This window comes from Artemia sp. Qi Xiang Cuo, chromosome 11 (genome assembly GCF_049724085.1).
Source record: "Artemia sp. Qi Xiang Cuo chromosome 11, ASM4972408v1, whole genome shotgun sequence".
NCBI classification, from domain to species: Eukaryota; Metazoa; Arthropoda; class Branchiopoda; order Anostraca; family Artemiidae; genus Artemia; species Artemia sp. Qi Xiang Cuo.
In genome coordinates, this window is record NC_142804.1 from 20,555,544 (window position 1) to 20,575,544 (window position 20,001).

The 20,001-nt window shown below is 37.3% G+C and overlaps 1 protein-coding gene across 1 annotated transcript in view; it reads left to right on the forward strand.

Annotated features, from left to right (window-relative positions):
- Positions 1 to 20,001, forward strand: part of LOC148946747 (uncharacterized) — a 535,196-nt gene that overhangs the window by 6,629 nt on the left and 508,566 nt on the right. The window contains exon 3 of the mRNA XM_089096415.1: positions 287 to 403. Coding sequence (XP_088952541.1) covers positions 287 to 403 — 117 coding nt within the window. The remainder of the gene's footprint in view (positions 1 to 286; positions 404 to 20,001) is intronic.

The following is a 20,001-nucleotide window of genomic DNA, read 5'->3' on the forward strand; positions in this document are numbered from 1 at the left end:
ATATGAAGTATTATATTTTTATCTTATTTTGGTAGATTTCATTAGATTGAGCGTCAGAGAAACATCATAGATGAATATTAGGTTGAGATATATCATACAAGCACCGGAGTTTGATCTCGCCTATTTCATTTGCTTTTTTCCTTCCTAGTGGAACAGAAACAGTGGAACAGGAACAGATTCACCAAGAATTTTGATCATCGGCACTCCAAGAGCCAGAAGCTCCGGAATCCCCCACTTGGTATCAGCTACCAGAAGGACCAGCCATTTAAGCCTATCCTCGTTCCAGTGCCGAAGGTGGTGAGGATATCTCTCAAGTATGGAATTGGGCTCCCGCTCCAGAGCCAAATGAGATTCCGCCTGGTGAGCCTCCTGTCACAGCAATTGTTGTCTCTCCGAGGAGGAGGTAAGAGAACAGTCTTGCTAAATTGAAAATCAGTTGAATCTACACTATATTATCCAAGAGTTTATTTTATCGAAACCAGGAAGAGTTTCCTAACTTAGTGCAGTAATATACACTAAAATTAACACCAGCAATGTTCAACTTGTATTGCTATAAACATTGTCAGTTCTTTTACTGATATCCGTGGAACCAGCTCCGTTCAAAGACTGTTAAAGATTTAGAAATGATACTTTTGTTCAGATTTTGATAGTACCAAAAAGTCACAAAATATTAAGCCATCTATTGCGTGGCTTATAAATAAAGTAGTGACTAATGAGTTCCACTGTTGAAAAAATAGGAATAAGGAAGAAAAAAGGAGGAAAAATAGGGATAATGCAGCAAGTGCTTATAACTAGCCTCTTATCCTGTGCAGTAACTAATAATCGATTATGGTGAAGACGAACTTAGGGGCTTTTTAGACCACCTTAATACAAATGATAGAAATTTTGAGTTTAGAAACTGAAAATACAAATAAAATACCGTTTCTAGATGTGTTAATTGTCCATAGCAGTGACAAATTAAGATTTTACTATTTACAGAAAGCCCCTAAAAAACATTAAATATCTTCATTTAAAATCTAATCACCCCCGACAAGTTAAAAATGGTGTTGAAACTTCGTATTGATGTGTCCTAAACATTGGCTCTGAGTCTTAAGTCAATTAAAAATATAATTAGCCGTAGGATAAAAAGACGCTCTTAAAATCAAAGATTCTTTATCACGCAAAGCTTCTAATAAACTTTTAAATATGATCTACCTTCCGAACATTCCATAATTTACTAGGAATTAAAAAAAAACACACAGAAAATAATATGTATACAGTCCTTATTAGTATTTTAAAATTATAAATCTACTAAACACTGGCAAAGATAGATCCCCAGCTATTCGCCAAAGAGGGATTTATCAGACTATCCTGGCTCAAAAAAATTTCACAGAGGGGCATAAAATTGAGATTCCTATATTTCGAGATAATATCAAATATCTCATCATGCGAAGAAGTAAGGTGGCGATTCCAAGAACACACATTGATATGTGCATTTTACATATTTCCAAGATAGGATGAATCCCAATATTTACTAAACTTCAAAGGTCTATAACTCACGGTAGACTATTTATTTGCCAACTCCGAAATTAAATAACTATCAATATCAAACGAAAAACTTTCCAACCGGCTCAGCCTTGATGTGGCACCAGTTATTACATCACACATATTTATTTCTAGTTAACAATCTCATAGCTCTCATTGTGAAAAAAAATAAAAAAAAAGCGCAGCTGAGCTCTAGGAACAGATAAATAATCATAAGAATACTAAATGAAAACAGAATAAAACATTGATAGACAATGAAATTACATAGACAGGAAAAGGGAAGCAAGAGAACAGAAAAACAAAGAGGAAAAAAATAATAAATATTAAAACATTTCCTTGATTGACCCAAGTCTACGTGGAGTTTTCTCATTGGGAAGGCGGACAAAAAGACACCCTTGATCAGACCAGACTTACTTGTTCCTATTTTTTTCACGAGCTGTTTTAAGAATATCCCACCGCTGGCAGACAATTTATCAGGCAATCAGGCAATTTAGGCGGGAAATTTATCCTTTCACAAGTTATCCTTAGTGCGAGCAATTTCTATTTCTGTCACCGTTAATTGTCCTACAACTTCATTAGTCTCACTAACAGCACTTGTGCTGTGAGTGGCCACACTTTTTGGAACCATGGAAATTGACTGATCAATCCCTTTTATCTTCTTAAATTTTTCAAGGTAGATATCAGGTTTTGGATTTAGTTCATAAAAAGCTTTTTTAACATTTTTCGGAGTTTTTTTCGAAGCTTCATTCTCATTAGATTAAAAATTAAGTAGGCTAATCTCCGCCATCATCTGCTAATCTTGAGACCCATAACAATATACCAAATATTCCAACCGCCTGATATAATCTTCATGGAGTCTATAATTCTAATGGGCCATAGAGGATACTGCGAATTTAGCAAAAGCAAGAACACCCCATTTATATAAAGCCATTTCAAAGAGATTTACCGCCAAGAGGGGTGCTTAAAGACCCTCTTAATAAACCAAAAATCCAGGTTAATAGGCTATATATCCAAGTGTAAGAGTGAGAACTGGCTATAGTGTGGAAAAAAAAAACTATTAACGCCATCTAATGTCTAGCGACAACTGTCATTGTTTCAATATTTGTAGTAGATTTTGTTATCAGTAACTGTTACAAAACACTTGGTAATGTCCTAATTTTACCAGTTATACCAACTAAATAAATTACTCTTATCATTATAATGAAAAATATGCCAAGTGTCACCAAATGCTAGATGGCGTTAATAGTTTTTTTTGTGAATAGTACCACCAGTTCCCAATCTTATGAGCTATCTAAACTCTTTGATCCAACACTTGCATTAGTCTTAGCCCGTCTGAAGAGAAATTAGTAAAATTATCGATGAGATAATTTTAACAACATATTTTTAAACCAAATCCAAACATGCTTGGGAAGAGAACAGTATTTAAGTGACAGATAATTGAGAAACCTATTACAAGTATTAATTGAAACAAAAATATATAATATGAGTCCACAGCTTATTCTTTGTCTTTTACTCTGTTTTTTTTCTTTACCTTTTTTAAGCAACCTCCACCAGTAAGTGCTGGCAGATCCTCATATAAACTTCCCAGACACGTAAGCAGACATTTTTTAGTAGACAGACGAATTCCTAGTGAATGGTAAAAATGTTGGGGTTGTAGGTAGTGAAAAACATAACTATCAGATGATTTTGGAAGGGATCCAGTTTTATCGATAGCCAAGCATTTGTTTTCTGTCAAAAAGAATCCTAAAAGTCATTTATGACGACAAAACCCCCAAAGCCAACTAATGAGAAGAAGTTGCTTTAGGTTTCTAATACAAGTTTGATATCGCTGGATGCAGCCTGGACATTTTATCCAGTCCAAGTGACCTGGCACACGTGTGTTTATTTCATTTCATTTTTGGATCTAAAATTGACACATTTTTACCCAAAGGAACATTTTTTGTTGTCAATTCCTTTTTCTACTAATACTAATACTACTTAAATTCACTGCAGCCCAAAGCCGCCTAGGGCAAACACAGCTACGCACTGTCCTCCTTCATTTCGATCTATTCGAAAACCTCCCTCTTTACACCCTCCTAAAATGTTTGTAAACGACCTACTTTCCTTTGCTTCTAGACAGTTGGCTGACAAGGACAATCCGTCATCTTCCTTCCGCACAACGAATCTTAGCTCTCTCATCCACAGAAATTGCATATAAAAAAACTCCATAGATCTTGTTGAGAAGTTAAAAAAAAAGTACAACAGAAAAAACTAATTTATGTAGTTTTGATTCAGTTTCTATGTACACTTCATGCAATGTCCATAAATGTAAGCAATTCTTACAAAGAAAATAGAGAAAAATTCAGCTTAGTCGGATTAATAAACTTTAGAAATTTATACAATAATGACCCATTTTTGTCTTTGCAACAAGTTCTTCCCGTATTTTAAATTCCGAAAATTTTTTTCCTTCAAATCATGGGTTTAGCCATGGGCATTGTCTTGTCTCCTTATTTGGCAAATTTTAGGTGTTTTTTGGGTGTTTTGATTATAAAAACTACTCCTAGGCTTGAATTTTCTATGCATAGAAAGCCGACTTATAATGATCAATATCTACATTTCTCTTCCCATCACTCTTCTTCTGTGAAAAGAGGGGTACTAATCTGTTTAGTTGACAGAGTTTTAAAACTTTGTTCCCATAATCATACAAATTCGGAATTAAACTATGTCAAGAATATTATTTTCTGTAAAGGTTACCCAATCAAACTTATTGAAAATATCATAGATAGACGATTAAAAAAGATAAAACAACAGAATAGGGAGCTCGTTACCCTTGATTCAGTTTCCCCGGCAATTGAGAAAAAAACTTTCATCGCTTTACCCTACATCCCGAGACTTAGCGCTGAACGTGGAAAAATTAAAAAAAAAACATAATCTCTCTGTTTCTTTCAAAACCAAACAAAAAATTGAACACATTTTCAACTCAGGAAAGGATAAAACTGACCCTTTACTGGGTAGTGGTGTCTACAGAATCCCGTGTTCATGTGGGAAATTTTACAATGCTAGGACCCATCAAGAACTAGGTGAACGTTTGCATGAGCATAAAATTTCAATAGATAAGTACCGGTGATTGATTCGGTATTGGCTTCGCATATTTTCGTAAATAAAACCCATCTAGTTCTTTTTGAAGAGGCAACCTTAATATCAACTGTAAATGGCCTACCACAAACTTTTAAACAGGTAATTGAGATAAAAAAAAATATATGAACCAAAATTTAACAATAAATAGAGACACTGGAGATATTTCATTAAGCCCAATTTACGACTGTTTAATTTTGAAAGACTCAATAAATATTTTCACCCGGTATGACTAAAAAGTGCCTATTTGCATATCTAATGAAAACCGAAACTATAGGCCACTTAAAATTATTGCAAGGCAAAGGATTCTTCCTCAATCATCTTGGTAAATTCTTTTTCATTTATTCTTGCCTGGTTTTATTTAGTGTCTATTCTGTCTTTGTCGGGTAAACTTCGAGAGGTTCGATTTAATTTTTTTTTATTTTTTTTGTTCAGCCCTGAGGATGACTTGGCGGAGGTCCTTATCAAAATATTTGCTTATTTTTTCTTCTTCATGGTTTTCCACTGGCTAACAAAATCCCCGTTTTTTCACTTTTTTTATTTTATTTTTCATTTTGTTATTTTATTTCCTCTCTAATTTTATTTTGTATATAGTAATAGAATTAAGTGATGAAAGTGTGGATTTATTTTGAGTTTTTGTGTGATGGAAGATTCCCACTGGACTTGTATGTAAAATCTGGGACTGAATTTAGTTGAACAAACAGGCGGCGAACAAGTGAAACCTAAGCCTAATAGGCTTGGCCGGTTGTGGTCTAAAGGTGGTATAAGATTTACCTTTTCTAACCGTTCTTATTGCTTTCAAAAAAAGTTGTAGAATGTAGAATGCAAAATCATTTTTTGCCAAGCATTTATTTTGTGTCAAAAAGAATCCCATAAGTCATTAATGACTACAAGAACTCCAAAGCCAACTAATGAAAAGAAGTTGGTTTAAGTCTCTATTATAAGTTTGATATCGCTGAATGCAGCCTGGATATTATACCTGTCCAAGTGACCTTACAGACGAGTGTTCATTTCATTTCCATTTTTGGATTATCCTAGCTATCTCATCCTTTCTCTTATTATAGCCCTAGAAAGCAAGATTGATTAATATTTTTTATACAGTTTACTATACGGTCAGTCAGTCGGGTACCGAAAACAATCGGTAGGCAATTTTTCTGAAAAGGATCTAGCAATTCCTGTTATACTAGTGTTGAAACTTTAGATGGATTTTTAAAGCGGACAAATCACCAAAGAATGTTGTTTCTTTCCTCTTATTAAATAAAAGTTTTTTTTTCTACTGAAAGTAAAGAGCAACATTAAAATTTAAAACGAACGAAAATCAATAATTATATGAGTAGGAATTCCCCCTCTTTAGTACCGCTCTCTTCACACAAATTTTTTCTAAGAACTTTTGAAAAGGATCTGATTCTAAATATACGGCCCTTGTGTTTCAGGAATTGTTCTGAAAGAATTATGACAAAAATCCAAGCTTTATCTTAAAGAGGAGCGTAATGAGGAGGGGTCAGCCCCCCTCATATACAAAATGATTTCTGATCCTTTAAAGTTTTAATGTTGCTCCTTACTTTTAGTAGAAAAAGTTGTTTTTTAAATTTATTTCTGATCGTTTTTCGAAAAATCCCAGGTATCCCTCACCCTCCGTGGAAAATCCTCCCCATAAAAATTCCTCTATGGATATAAAATCTTAAGCCGGAAAATTACCCCTGTCAAATCCTCCCTCACTGCGAATTTCCCCCACAGAAAATTTCTTGCTAACGATCCTGCCTAAAAAAAATACTCCTTAGCATATTTTTATTTGAAGAAAGGTTTGTTTTTATTCTATTTCTGATCTTTTATAGGTCATTGGAGAGTCCTCGCTATGAGGGAAATATATTCAGAAAATCCCACTCCCCAAACCTAATGGAAAATTTTTTCTGCGGAAAATTGCCCTAAGGAGAACTTATCCTGGTGATAATTCCCCCATGGAAAATTTCTCTCGTGCGAAATCCCTCATGTTATAACCTCTTATAATTCCAACTCCACTGAAAGATTTCCCCTGAAATAAGAAACAACTCCTCTAAAGTATCTCCACATGTAAAATGGGGTCACCAGCGAAAAAGTAAGACAAATAAAACAGAATTCGTATGCGATTTTTGGAAAATTTCTCCCGTTTAAAAATTTCTCGTGTAAAATTTACCCTCAGAAGCTACCGTTCCAATGGGAAATTCTTGCCGTAGAAGCAAACTTTCTCAGATAACTTGAAACTTTGATTTTATGGATTTTATTTTTGTAGTATGAATGCGGAAAATGATCATATACAGGATCAAACTCAAGATGAGATTTATAAGAGCTATGAAGATCCTCCTCATTCAGTTTCAATGGACATAGAGGAAGAGGATACAACCCTTTCCCAAACAGCTACTACTCTCTTAGCTACTACATTAAGACACTCTATACTTATATTGCCGTATCTTGTTATGAATGTAATGAGACGGATGAACGCGATAGAATAAGTGTTGACATTTTTCTTGCATTATACTCATTATATATTATCTTGCATTATACTTATAAAATATGCTTTATTTTTGAAATCAACTAAGAATTAGTTGTCTCTATGTATTTCCATAGAATTAGACTTTAGAAAGTTAGATTGCTTTTGGAAAGCTTTTTTATTTTTCCTTGGAACACTTCTTCTGTTCATTTTTTCCCAAAAAACTCCATTTGGGGATTTTTTTTATCAACAAGAGTCAAAATCCACCACAAGAAATCTGAAACCGGTTACCTCTGACCTATTATGTATTCATACCTAAGGTATTTTACTACTTTGAGAAGGCCGGCATTAATAATCAACTTAGCTAAAAATAGATTTTCAGCCCAAAAAGTCTATTTACAATCCAGTTCTAGGCTTTAGTTTCTTTAGGGGTTCCACTCCTTAAGGTCACCCTGGTGTGCCATTTACAGTCACGGCTGTGGTTAAGTAAACTCAATAAGGAGAATTCCCATTTCGGGAATAGACGCCGAGTTTTTTGCGTAGCGAAAACCCCGAACCTTTGCACAGCCTCAGAACAACTCCAACCTTTCAACCAAGGATATATTCGTCAATTCAGGGTTTATGCAATCTCAAAAAACATATTTATTAAATGATTATTTGTATACGTATGAACGATAAAACTATATCAAGTTTACCGACTTAGTACCTATATCTAGTTTTTCTGGGTTTTACATAGAAACACTGTTGAAACTTCGCGCAAGAATTCTGACCCGTAATACCATCAAAAAGGAAAATATTTATAAATCCTAGTGCTCGGGTACAGCTAGAACTAAAACGACGCAAGGTTATTTGGCCTCAGTTGAAGTCAATTTATTCAATTTTTTTTGTACTTAATTGGCTATTTAATTGTAATAGCTGCAGCATTCTACTGTTCCTACACTTTATGTCTACTCGTAGGTTTCTTCTTGTTATAACAGTTATAATTCCAGTTTGTGATAAATTTATCTAATCCCTATGTTGCAGATTATCGTTGAAAATACAGTTTCTTGGTATAAGATTTAGATTCTGAGATATTTATTTATCATACTTGGCAGCAAAATCAAGGAAAACGGAAAACATTCACCAATTTAAGGGAAGGTGCTTTGTTGAAAAAGAAAAAAAACAGCTTGGCCAACAATGTAATGTTTTAGATTGTAAAAGCGAAGATTTCAAGCTATTTTTGGGTAATTTTAAAATATTAAAATATCCATTTTAAGGCTCTATTAGGTGAAAGTATATCTTGCATCTAATTACGTATGTGTCTGACGGTCAGTGGTAAAAAAAAAAAAAAAAAAAAAAACAGCCGAATGACATGCAGTTGCCGTTGTTTCTTTTTTTCTAATGCAATTGCAATTGTGATTGGATGCCAATTGCAATTGAAAGGTGCAATTGCACCTGAAAAATGCAATTACAATTGCATTTTTCAATTGCAATTGCAATTGCAATTTGCAAATGCTTTCAATTGCAATTGCAATTGCAAATGCTTTCAATTACAATTGCAATTGCAATTGAAAGGTGCCAATTGCAATTGCAATTGGCACCATTCCATGGAACGTAAAGGCCCAGTAACTTAGAGTTGGCCCAGAAACCTGTCTGGTTGGCCCAGAAACCTGTCTGGTTGGCCAAGAAAGATGTCTGGTAGGTTTTATATAATTCCATATGCAATTGACAACAATAGCAATAATCAGTCTGGTAATCTGCCTTGGAATTGCTATACCTCCGAGCAAATCCAGACGAATCATTCTACTCAGTGTTACCAGGTTGCAGAAATGGTACCATTTTGGCACTTTCAGCGGTGTTTTGCGTATTTAATTCTTCAAATAAGGGCATTTTTCGATATAAATTTGTTTATTGCGCATTCGACGCACTTTCAAAGTGACATAATTTCAAAGTGACATATGTGATTTTGCACAATGAAGAAAAACTTGTCGGTGCCGTTTCATGTTGGGCGTTTGCTATATGCACAAAGCAACAAAAAATGGGTGCACGTGACACTGGTGTCTTGCATTTCTGTATTGAAAAACTGTCTCTTTTTAATATATTTATGATGGCCCTGGACAGTTTGATGTCGCTATGGACCCGCCTTAAGGTGCTGTTTTACAGATGCAAAGAAAACCCTAAACGAAAAAGTGGAACCAAGTCTAGTGGCTCACGTGGCACATGTTTCTCGCTGCAAATACCCCATAATCTATTGGATCTGCCTAGAACCCTCTGAAAGTTCAGCTCAAAACCTAACCTCTAACCCCTTTTAAATTTAATTATCCAATAGGCCCTTCTAACAGACGTGGGTAACATGAAAGTAACTCTTCCTTCACAGAGGTCCATTCGACCGTTAGCAAACGAAACTTTAACTAGACATTGAAGCTCCTTTCTCTTTCCCCAATAGAGATTCGAATACTCACCCTAAAAAAGCGTGACTATCAGTCAACCTCTTTTGGGCCGGATAGTTTTGTTGGGATTTGACGTCCCTTTGTGAAAGTTTGTGAACGTAGGAAGCCCTTATGGCACCCTGCAGGAGATGAATTGATAGCGGAATCTATAACTAGGACATTAATTGTTATTTCTGAAGAAGCTTGGTTGTTCGTTAGAATCTAAGTCGTCCTTAACCCCCCCCCCCTGCTCTTGTAAAAAAAAGTCAGATTGATTGCAGATTCCGGATATTGCATCGAAGACACTAGCCGTTATATCTTTCAACAAGTTTGGCTAAGATCAAACAACTTCTTCTGGCAGATTGAGTTGGGCGATTCAAAAGACCCTATCTGACGTATTTTTCAAACTGAAACTCGTGGCCTAAATTCTTAAACTCAAGCTGTTTATTTGGCTGAACCTGTTCCTTCCATAACTTGTTTGATTCTCAGAATTCTCGGATGTGAAAACGATTTTGGTGTCCCCAAAGGCATAATTAGGATACTAGCTCTTACACCCAGCTGATTATGGCTGAAATGCGACAAGTATTGCTGCAAAATGTCGCAATAACAATGATTTAGGGTCCAATTCCTAACCCTCCCAGAGCTAATTGGTCGAGCATGGGCCTGCCAAAAGGACCAACTAAGACCAATACTCGTACGTCCCATCAATATTGACTGCTATCTGCCAACCCCACTGGTAGATGTTGTGGTTACAAGAAGTTAGAGATTCCATCCACCACAGAGGTTAGATCGGATCCACACCGCTAAAAATGTTCACGTGAAATTTATGCTCACATTCCACCATGTTTTGCGAACTATCAGACATTTCGTTCTGGTAGATGTTGAGTAGGTTATTACAAAACTTAAGCCCTTCTTCACTTTCCAAAGGAGATAGGCTCTGGTTCGGGCGAGATTGGGCACAAATAGAACGATAGCGTTTAAACTCTGCAACGTTTGATTGAAATCTCCCACTTCTTGTCGGTCAAAATGAGATCTGACAGTCTTAATTGATCTTTTGATTACATTATATTTGGACCATTCTCGTTCTCCCACAAAGGTTTGGATCATATACCCTCCCCCATTCTTCTTCATGAAAGGTGAAACTTGGGTACTTAATTTTCACTAAATTTGGCTGTGATCACATAAACTCCTCTAATCTCTTTCTTTAATGAAAAAAATCTTTAATCTCTTTCACCCCAGTCTCAGAAAGAATAACCGTCTTACGACTATAGAGAGCTGCCAAGAATATCTCTGTCGTCCAAGTCTATGCCGCAGAGTCCGTCAGAAGTGAGGAAGAATGTGATGAATTCTCTTTCACACTACAAAGCATCATCGACCAAATCCATAAGAAAGAAGTACTGACTGTCATGGGGGACTTTAACGCTATAGTAAGTACGGATAACACCGGTCATTGCAATATAATGGGGCCTTTTGGTCACAGTAAAATCAATGCGAGAGGCGAACGATTGCTGTACTTCTGCCGAGAAAATGGGTTACTCGTAACGAATACAATGCTCAAACACCGCCATCGACGTAAAGTGACATGGATATCTCCAGACGGTAAAACCGAGAACATGATTGATTATATGCTGATATCAAAGCACTGGAAGTCTTCCGTACTAGACACAGTAGCATTATCTGGAGCAGATGTCGACTCTGACCACACTCTCCTAATGTCAAGGTTCAAGCTAAGAATGAGAAAATTGCATAGAGCAACAAAAATTCCAAGATTCCGGGTGGATCTGCTGCAGGAGAGATCCTGGCAAATCATTTTCCCTTGACCACCGCTAATGAGATAGACACCCTGACCGAGCAGGCCACATTAGCAATCCTCGAGACAAGGAAATACGTCCTCGGACGAAAAACTCCCAATGAAAAACCATGAATCACAGATGAGCTCATTGCGCTATACGAGGTTAAGTGACTTTTTTTTAATAGCTCCGATCGCCACAGCCGGGATGCTTACAAGCTCCTCAAGAGAAGAGTAGAGCGAGAGATCAAAAAGGCACTACGTAACCACCTGCGGAAGAAATGCAAAGACTGCGAAGTTTTGTTCAAGAAGGGGAACAGCGGAGCAGTTTTCAGAATGGTACATAAATTAAGCCGGAAAAAAGAGCCGCAAACAACAGTGATCCTGGACAAAGACGTAAATGAGATTAGCGCTTCAAAGATGAAACTTGAAAGATGGAAAGAATTCTTTAACTATAAACTGAATCCACCTGTAGCTCTGGATCCTGAAATACTAACCCGCTTCCCCATACCTGACCAAGAACTCAGACTAACACCCCCACTCAAGTCAGAAACCGAGTCAGCAATCAAGTCGCTCTCAAACAAGGAAAAGCCCCTGACCCAGACGGAGTCATCGCTGAACTCATAACGTCGGATTGGATTATGTAACTGATCTGTACCACGCCATTGTGTCTTTGGTGTGGGAAACCGGCCACGTACCCTGTCAGTGGTGCAAGGCTTCTATTGTACCCATTCACAAAAAAGGGGTCAAAGAAAGAGTGTGGAAACTACTGTCCGATCAGCCTCACGATCCATCAGCCACGTGTCCTGACAAAAGTCTTACTACGACGCTTACAAGCAACAACTGCGTTTGCCATTGGAGAATATCAGGCCGGCTTCCGCCCAGGAAGATCCACAATCGATCAGATATTCATCGTTCGACAACTCATGGAACGATGCATCGAATTCAACCAAGAACTCTACTAACTATTCGTTGATTTCCGTCAGGCATTTGACCTTATATGGTGCGAAGGACTCTGGCAAATCCTGCTTCACTACGGGATCCCTTATGAGATAGTCCAAGTAATCAAGAGTCTGTACGACCAGTTCCGAGGCCAAGTAATAACCGTTGATGGACCGTCAGAAGAGTTCACAATTTCGTCTGGACTACTCCAGGGTTGGACCTTATCACCACATCTCTTCAACCTCTTTCTAAATGTCGTTCTGTCACTGATGCAGTCGGAATATGGTGCAACAATAGGAGGGCTGCTGATAGACATTCTTGCCTACGCTGATGATATTGTTGAGTTAGCCAACTCTACACAAGAACTGCAGGCACTACCTGATAAACTCTACGATACCACAAAGTTGTTTGGGATGGAGATCAATGGCAGCAAGACCACAGTCAGGTTAACTACCAGACGTAAACTAGACAACCCGCCCAATATCACCATAGGCGGGAGAAAGGTTGAAACAGTTGACCACTTCCTTTACCTTGGTAGCCTACTCTCCTCCGATAATTACCATAGCTCTGATGTGAAACGTTGACTAGCACTTGCTAGCTTTTGCTTCCGAAGACTAGCCAACCTATGGAAAAGCAACCACCTAGCCAACAAACTCAAAATGCACCTATTCAACAGTTTAGTAATCCCCAGAGTTATTTATGGATGCTAAACATGGACTCTGACAACGGAAGACAAAAGAAAACTTCTAGCTTTTGATATGAGATTTCTCCGTCGCATTGCTAGAACCAAATATACTGACCAAATCACAAATGTGGAAGTACACCAAAGGTTCCAGTCCACTGAAACCATTCTAAGTAAAATCAAGGAGCAACAACTGCACCGGTTCGTCCATGTCAAGCGATTTGGAGCCAAGCCACCTCCCGAAAATCGCCCTTGAAGGATCTCTCCATGGTCTTCGTCAACGAGGCAGACCACGAAAATGATGGATGGAGAACTTCCACTTCGGAATGTCAAGATAGCCCAGTTGTCACGTATCGCACCAGATATAGCAACGTACCGAGCCCTTACGCATGAGCTAGCAAGAGGAGTGGCCCCAAAACATCCGACAAGGATGGCCGGGACCTAACTTAATAACTTACTTAATAAAATCCTCTGTTATAGATCCAAATTGCAATAATTGTTGATCTTTCCAAAAATTCCAAAAAGGCTAATTGAGATATGACAAGCCCTTCTGGTACACCCCAGGATGAAAAGATTTTAATACCAAACCCACCCCAGATTAATTAGACTAAGGAATAAAAAAAATAGTACAATTAGGATACTGGTTTGTACTTTCTACCAAACTTCATTTGATATTTGACAAACTCTTCTGGAATACATTCTTTGCGCAATAAACTTTTTTATTACGCATTCGATGCACTTCTCTTGAAAATAGGTGCTTTGGGCATATTTCCGCTCTCATGGCTGCGCAATCTGATACCAGGCATGTGGTAAAACTATCCTGAAGTAGTAAGTTAAAATTTTGCGCAAATTTTATCAGAAAAGCTATTCAAAACGCCATCACCAAAATCAGATCTGAATGGTGCTAAGTCGTCAAGAAACGATTCGGTTAACCACCCATTAAGATGGTGCTCGTAAACAGAGGGTAGTTCATCTTCGTAGGAGCCTGATCTTGACGGACATTTAAACAAGTCAAAAGTAAGTCAAAAAACTTGCTAGTTTGAATGATCCACTGGTGAGATCTTTTATACAAATTAAATTGTCAAACCGAAATAATTTTGACATAGTAAATTTATTCATTTCCAAAAAGGCAGCAAGGAAAAAGACCTTGAATAAAAAGAGGTTAGCAGACCCAAGGTATTTGTAATGCTTAAAGTAAACTTAAATAGGGTCTTCTTCTTTATAAAGGGTACTTTATTTTTAAGATTTATTTTTTGATGTAAGGCGTAATATATCGGTCATGCGTATAAATACTTAGTCATTTATTAAAACTTCATTTGGCCAGTTTCTTTTCTATACACAGTGTTAATGTAAAAATTTATATAGTCACGTATTTTTTTTCCTAATGTCATTTTCCCCCCAGTAAATCAATTCCCGAATCAATATCACCAATTTTGAATGCGGGGACCTGACGCTATATAGAAGGTGATCTTTTAGCAAAAAAAGAACAAAAACGCCTAAGTTTCAGAAACACTAATTCAATACTAAATTTGATGTGGAGAAGGGGAGAAAGGCCACAATTTATAATTATGATAGGGAACGGGCAAAATAAAAGAACACAGTTTCTTACAACATTTTTGAATTTTGTTTTTTCAGTTCTAGCAAATTTTGGGAGTTTTTAAACCCTGATTAAGTTGGTTCCAATTGATACCCTTGCTAGGTCGTCAATCTTTTTAGTCTGAATAATTTACAGTGAATCCTGTTTCCTTGTTGTTAATATGATTAATATTTATTAGAAACCCACTAACATCAAGTTTTTTGTTGCTGTGTTGTTTGTAATACTGTGAACTGTCTCTTTTGTGCTTGTCTTGTCCAAATAGTGTTTTTATCAACTTAACCGTGTGAGTCCTTAGATATTGACCAGCATACGAGGATTCTTTGGCTTATAGGCACACCTGAGGAGGATTTTCTTAAAAAAATTACTAATGAGGGGGTAGGAATTTGGATTATCTATGTGTCGCTTCTTTTTTTAGCCAGTGCTATTTTCTTTTATTTTGTCTTGGAATAAACTGTTTTACAAGAGGGAAATATTTTTAATGTCATTTTTGAGATTATATGCAACCATTTCCGCACATAAGGGATATTGCCCATGGTACGTTAAATTATCTTTCGGTAAAATCGAAAAATAGTGGCCAAAAATGTCTGTTTTTTTCTTCAATGGGTCCCCTGTTTTTTGTTAAAAGCGCTCTAATACCCTTTCCTTACTGTTTTGACCAATGTGCACCCAAAAATGTAACTTGGATGGGGAGATCAAGTTAAACTTCAGCAAAAAGAGTGGGAGGCTAGGGGCTAGTCCCCTTTATATACGGGATTATTTCTATTCAGTTTAGCACTAGTTAAGCTTTACCGAAAAGGGTTGGGGTTTGAGCGGTGGCAGCGAAGAAATTTACGGAATAATTTATGTTCGTTTAAGTTCCACTGTCACGCCCTAATTTTTCTTTTATCAAACTTATTTTACAAGTTCCTTTTCTTGCACACTTCGTCTATATTTTTAACACGATGACAGTTTTTGTGATTGTTATTTCTTTTATTCTATTTTTGTGCTACTAAAGAATACACTAAGGCTTGGTGTCACATTGTTGAGCTGTCTCTGGGTTTCACTCGTTTTTAGAGTATTTGGATGTTTTCCTCTCCTGTCTTTTTGTTTGTTATGACCAAGTTCCTTTTTTACGCCTTTAATTACTTAGCTTACTTACTTAGGTCCTCCTACGCCTGGGGGCGCATAAGGCAGCAACAGTGATTCGCCACGACGACCTGTCCTGAGCCTTCAACCATAGCTCCTCCAACGAGGACCTCGCCAGCTTCGCCTCCTTCATTAGCGACCTGCCAAGGGTAATTTTCGGTCTCCCTGATTTGCAGAGACCGGGGGGTGTCCAACACCATGCATCGTGCGGCAGCCTTCCTTCCCCCATTCGACCCATATGCCCCCAATACATCCATCGCCGCTTTCTAATAAGATCAAGGATGGGGGTATGATTTGTCATACGATAGATTTCATCATTTCGTATTCTTTCTGTCCAATGTATATTTAGGATAGACCTTAGGCAATTATTGTCGAATGCCTGGAGTCGTCGTTCTAGTTGAGCAGTGATGCTCCAAGTTTCGCAGCCATACATAAGGACAGAGACCACATTGCTATTATAAATTTTAAGCTTTAACTTCTGGGAATATTTATTATTTCTCCAAATATTTCTAAGGTAGCTGAAAGCAGACCCAGCCAATGTTATTCGGCACAGTATTTCTCTTTCGGGATTGGCATCTTGCTTAAGAATGCTGCCGAGATACTTGAACTCTCTCACTTCCTGAATTTCCTCGTCGTTAACCAAAATTCCTTCGGCTAAATCAGTTATGACTGCATTCGACATTTATTTGGTCTTGTTAGCATTTATGGAGAGTCCGACAGCATTTGCCGTACGACCGAGTTCATTAATGTTGCGTTGCATATCTTCTGGGTCGTGGGTAATAAGTGCAACATCGTCAGCAAAATCACCATCATTGAGTTCTCTCAGTGAATTTAATATGTATACCGCCACTAAAACTGCATTCACGGAGAACAAAATCCATCACTATGGCAAACAGTAATGGTGATAGAATGCAGCCCTGCCTTACACCTGACTGAACAGAAAACCACTCCGTTAGGCCACCCTCTGTCTGTACTGCACACATGATATCATGACATAGCGCTTTAATTATATTTACAATTTTGGTCGGAATTCCATAATGCACTAAAATCTTCCATATGGGTGCGCGATGTATCGAGTCAAAGGCTTTGAGAAAATCTATAAATACTATAAGTTGCTGAACTTGCCATTCATTGGATTCATCCAGCTGGACTCTTAGGCTAAATATCAGGTCACAACACGATCTATTCTGGCGGAATCCGTGCTGCTCATCTCTCGGAACTTTTTCCACTTTACTTTGAATCCTGTTAAGAATTATTTTGCACAAAACTTTGCTGCCAACAGACTGTAAAGCAATACCTCTCAAATTATCACACTTAGTCTTTTGTCCCTTTTTGAAGAGTTTTACAATTACTGCCTTCGACCATTCACTAGGGACTTTTTCTTCATCCCAAACACGGGAAAGAAGTTCAAATATGGGTTCGGCTAGGGTGCTTCTACCGTACTTCAGTAATTCAGTAATTCTACGCCTTTAATGGATGCCGATTAAAAGATAATTTTTTCCATTGTTTCAACATACCTTGCAAGGTACTAGAGACACAACTCCACGAAAGTTTTAAAAGGGCAAGGGAACAAATTTGATTTCTGAGAACTCTCAGAGTATTTATAATAGTTTAAATGTTTGTATTCAACTGATGCTTTTTCAGGCGCGGGCGTACATTCGTTCATTACCTCCGATGAATAAAAAGGACTTCAAGCACATTTTTAAAGATGCAAATCTCCTTGGTAAGTTGTACTTCTTTTATTTTCCTCTTTTTTGGACAGTTTAATGTCAGGCTTAACTGGTCCCCCTGAAATGTTTAATATGGGTTCTATTCTATTTCTGTTACTTCTTTTTTTTCTGTTTAATTCTGCTGTAATTTTCGTTTAATATATTACCAACTCTTTATTTTTCTTAATTCTTTTTTTTTTAACTGGAAGTAGCATTTTGTTCGTTCTAGATATTGTTTCTTGGTATTGTTTACGCTTCTAATCTCTTCCGAAAAACTTGAGCTTTCAGTTCTGACTACAGGTGAAACATTAATAGAAAAGTTCTACATTATCATTTTTCACTATTCATTACTTCAAATTTTCATCTTACCGGAATCTGTACCAATCATTGGCTGTCTTTAAAGTTTCCTGAGAGGAAAAGTTGAAGCATCATTCCGTGGACCACACCAGCCCAAATGGCTAAAATCATTAGCCCAATTGGGCTTGCTCTGCAAGTGCTTCATTAAACAAATTCAGTGCTCACTTCATCAATAGACAGGAACTTACATAGCCTGCCAGTACTTCCTAGGCACCAAGGCACGGATGCAAGACAAAATAGTTTTATTGAGGAGGATGAGGGGTGGCAGAGTCAGGGGACTATTTACCCCTGCGAGTAGCAGTTTGCAGCAGACCATTGATAGAGGGAACCACATCAGTCTTAATGAAGATATTCACAATAATATATCTTGTATAGTGGATCATGATTGATACTCCTCCCACCTGGCCTATATCGTTTACGCTAAGAGAGTGAATTGCAACTCCCCAAGACAGAAATAGCACAGTCTTGAACAGCGCTTTAGTAAATAATATAATTTGATTATTATATTTATTACCCACATTTTAGATCACAAAAGGACACATAGTGGAGTAAGACATTAAGAACTTAAAAAATACTAATAAAACAAAAGGATGAAACCATGATAAGGTGAGAAGCACCGATACGCCGTTTCTGAGTTCCGTTGTTTTGATCAGTCAACTTTTTAGTAATATTTGAAAAGTTTTTCATTATTTTTCTGTTCTGATACCAAAGATAAAGAAGACTGAATATATTAGGGGGTATCTTTTTCTTAAATATAGGGTAAAGGCCAGAGATGTGATGAAGAGAATTATCAGAAAATAGAAAAAAGCTTACCGAAAGCAATATTATATATAGCCCTATTGTCGACTTTAATTTTAGAGCAATCAATCTAAATTTTCACCTTAGCCTCACGGACAGAACGCTCTCGGAGTATCGTGAGGTTTTTGTAAGCGTAATATCCAGCCACCTAATCAAATCAACATAAAGGATAGGGAAATTTGGCGAACTTAGGTATAGCAGAGGGAGAGACACTGAAAGAAATACAGTCACATTTAGCACTATTAAGCGAAAGTCCAATTTTGGATTGACTTATTAGGAGTATGTCATCATCATAGACAAGGTAGGATATATCACTCAATCCAATAAAACACAGAAAACTATGAGAAAATCTTTCTCAAGATTTTAGCAGAAGAGCGTCAGACTTATGCCCCGAGAAAGTATTATTACTCTCAGCTGGCTCAATGTAGACAGAGCCATCAACGGCTTTAGATCATTTTCTTTGACCGCTGACAGACCCAAAACAACAGGTTACCTGTCAAGCCGCGATGAGAAAGAAACAACCTCGTTCATAGAACTCGGGTGAGAGCCGAATAATCTAATATATTCTGAATGTCACTAGCTGAGGGGAATACAGCAGGGAAGAAAAAGTATAGGGACGAGCGTAGTAGCAGCCAACCACGCAGATAAGGGTAGCTGCCCTCTTTTAGTAAATGACTATACGATAAAGACAAAAAGCGCAGAAAAAAGATAGGCACGGTTGGCATCTATGCTTCAGTAAAACTGGTTAAACCTAGAAAGTTTTGTGAGAATCTTGTCGCCTGTTCAAGATTTACTTCGATGCTATTTTCCCTTTTAGAGATTTACCATAACTGAACCCGTGTTCCGTACCATCGTCTCCACATGATATTTGAAATTACAAAAAAAGACGCGTAATGACATCAGGCTCAATTGCTATTCTTCAATGCTTTGATCATACATGTTGAAAGGCAACTTTTTTTGCCTCGATAAAAGACTAACAATTCTGTCAGGATAGGACAGAGGGTATTGGGTTCCAGTCGATTGGGAAGTTTGTCTTTTCTATCTCTTTAGGCTTGCAGATCAGATCTATACTAGAATACGACTGTGCGAACCAACTCTCACATATGTAGAACTTTCTGACCAACGAAGGTAATTTACCAAAGCAGTGGAAGTGCTTCACTTCCCCTTCCACAGAGATTCAGACACGTTGCTGTGAGATATCTAAACTCAAGCTGAGAAAATGAAAGGGCCGAAACAGCGAATATGAGAAGCTGTATAGTCGTTGCAGAACGATCCTTGAGCTGTTGGGATATCACGATATCCACTTGAATCTTGAAAAAAATATGTCATTAAAGCTAGAAATGACAGTAGTCAGTAAATCTTTTGGGCTCAACGCAAATTAATGAGCTGGATGTCATGTTTCAGGTTTGTTCACTGGCGAAGTAAAAATAAATCTATGAATATGAAGAAAACCTGCAGGCTTTTTAACGGCCTATTATTGGCAACATCT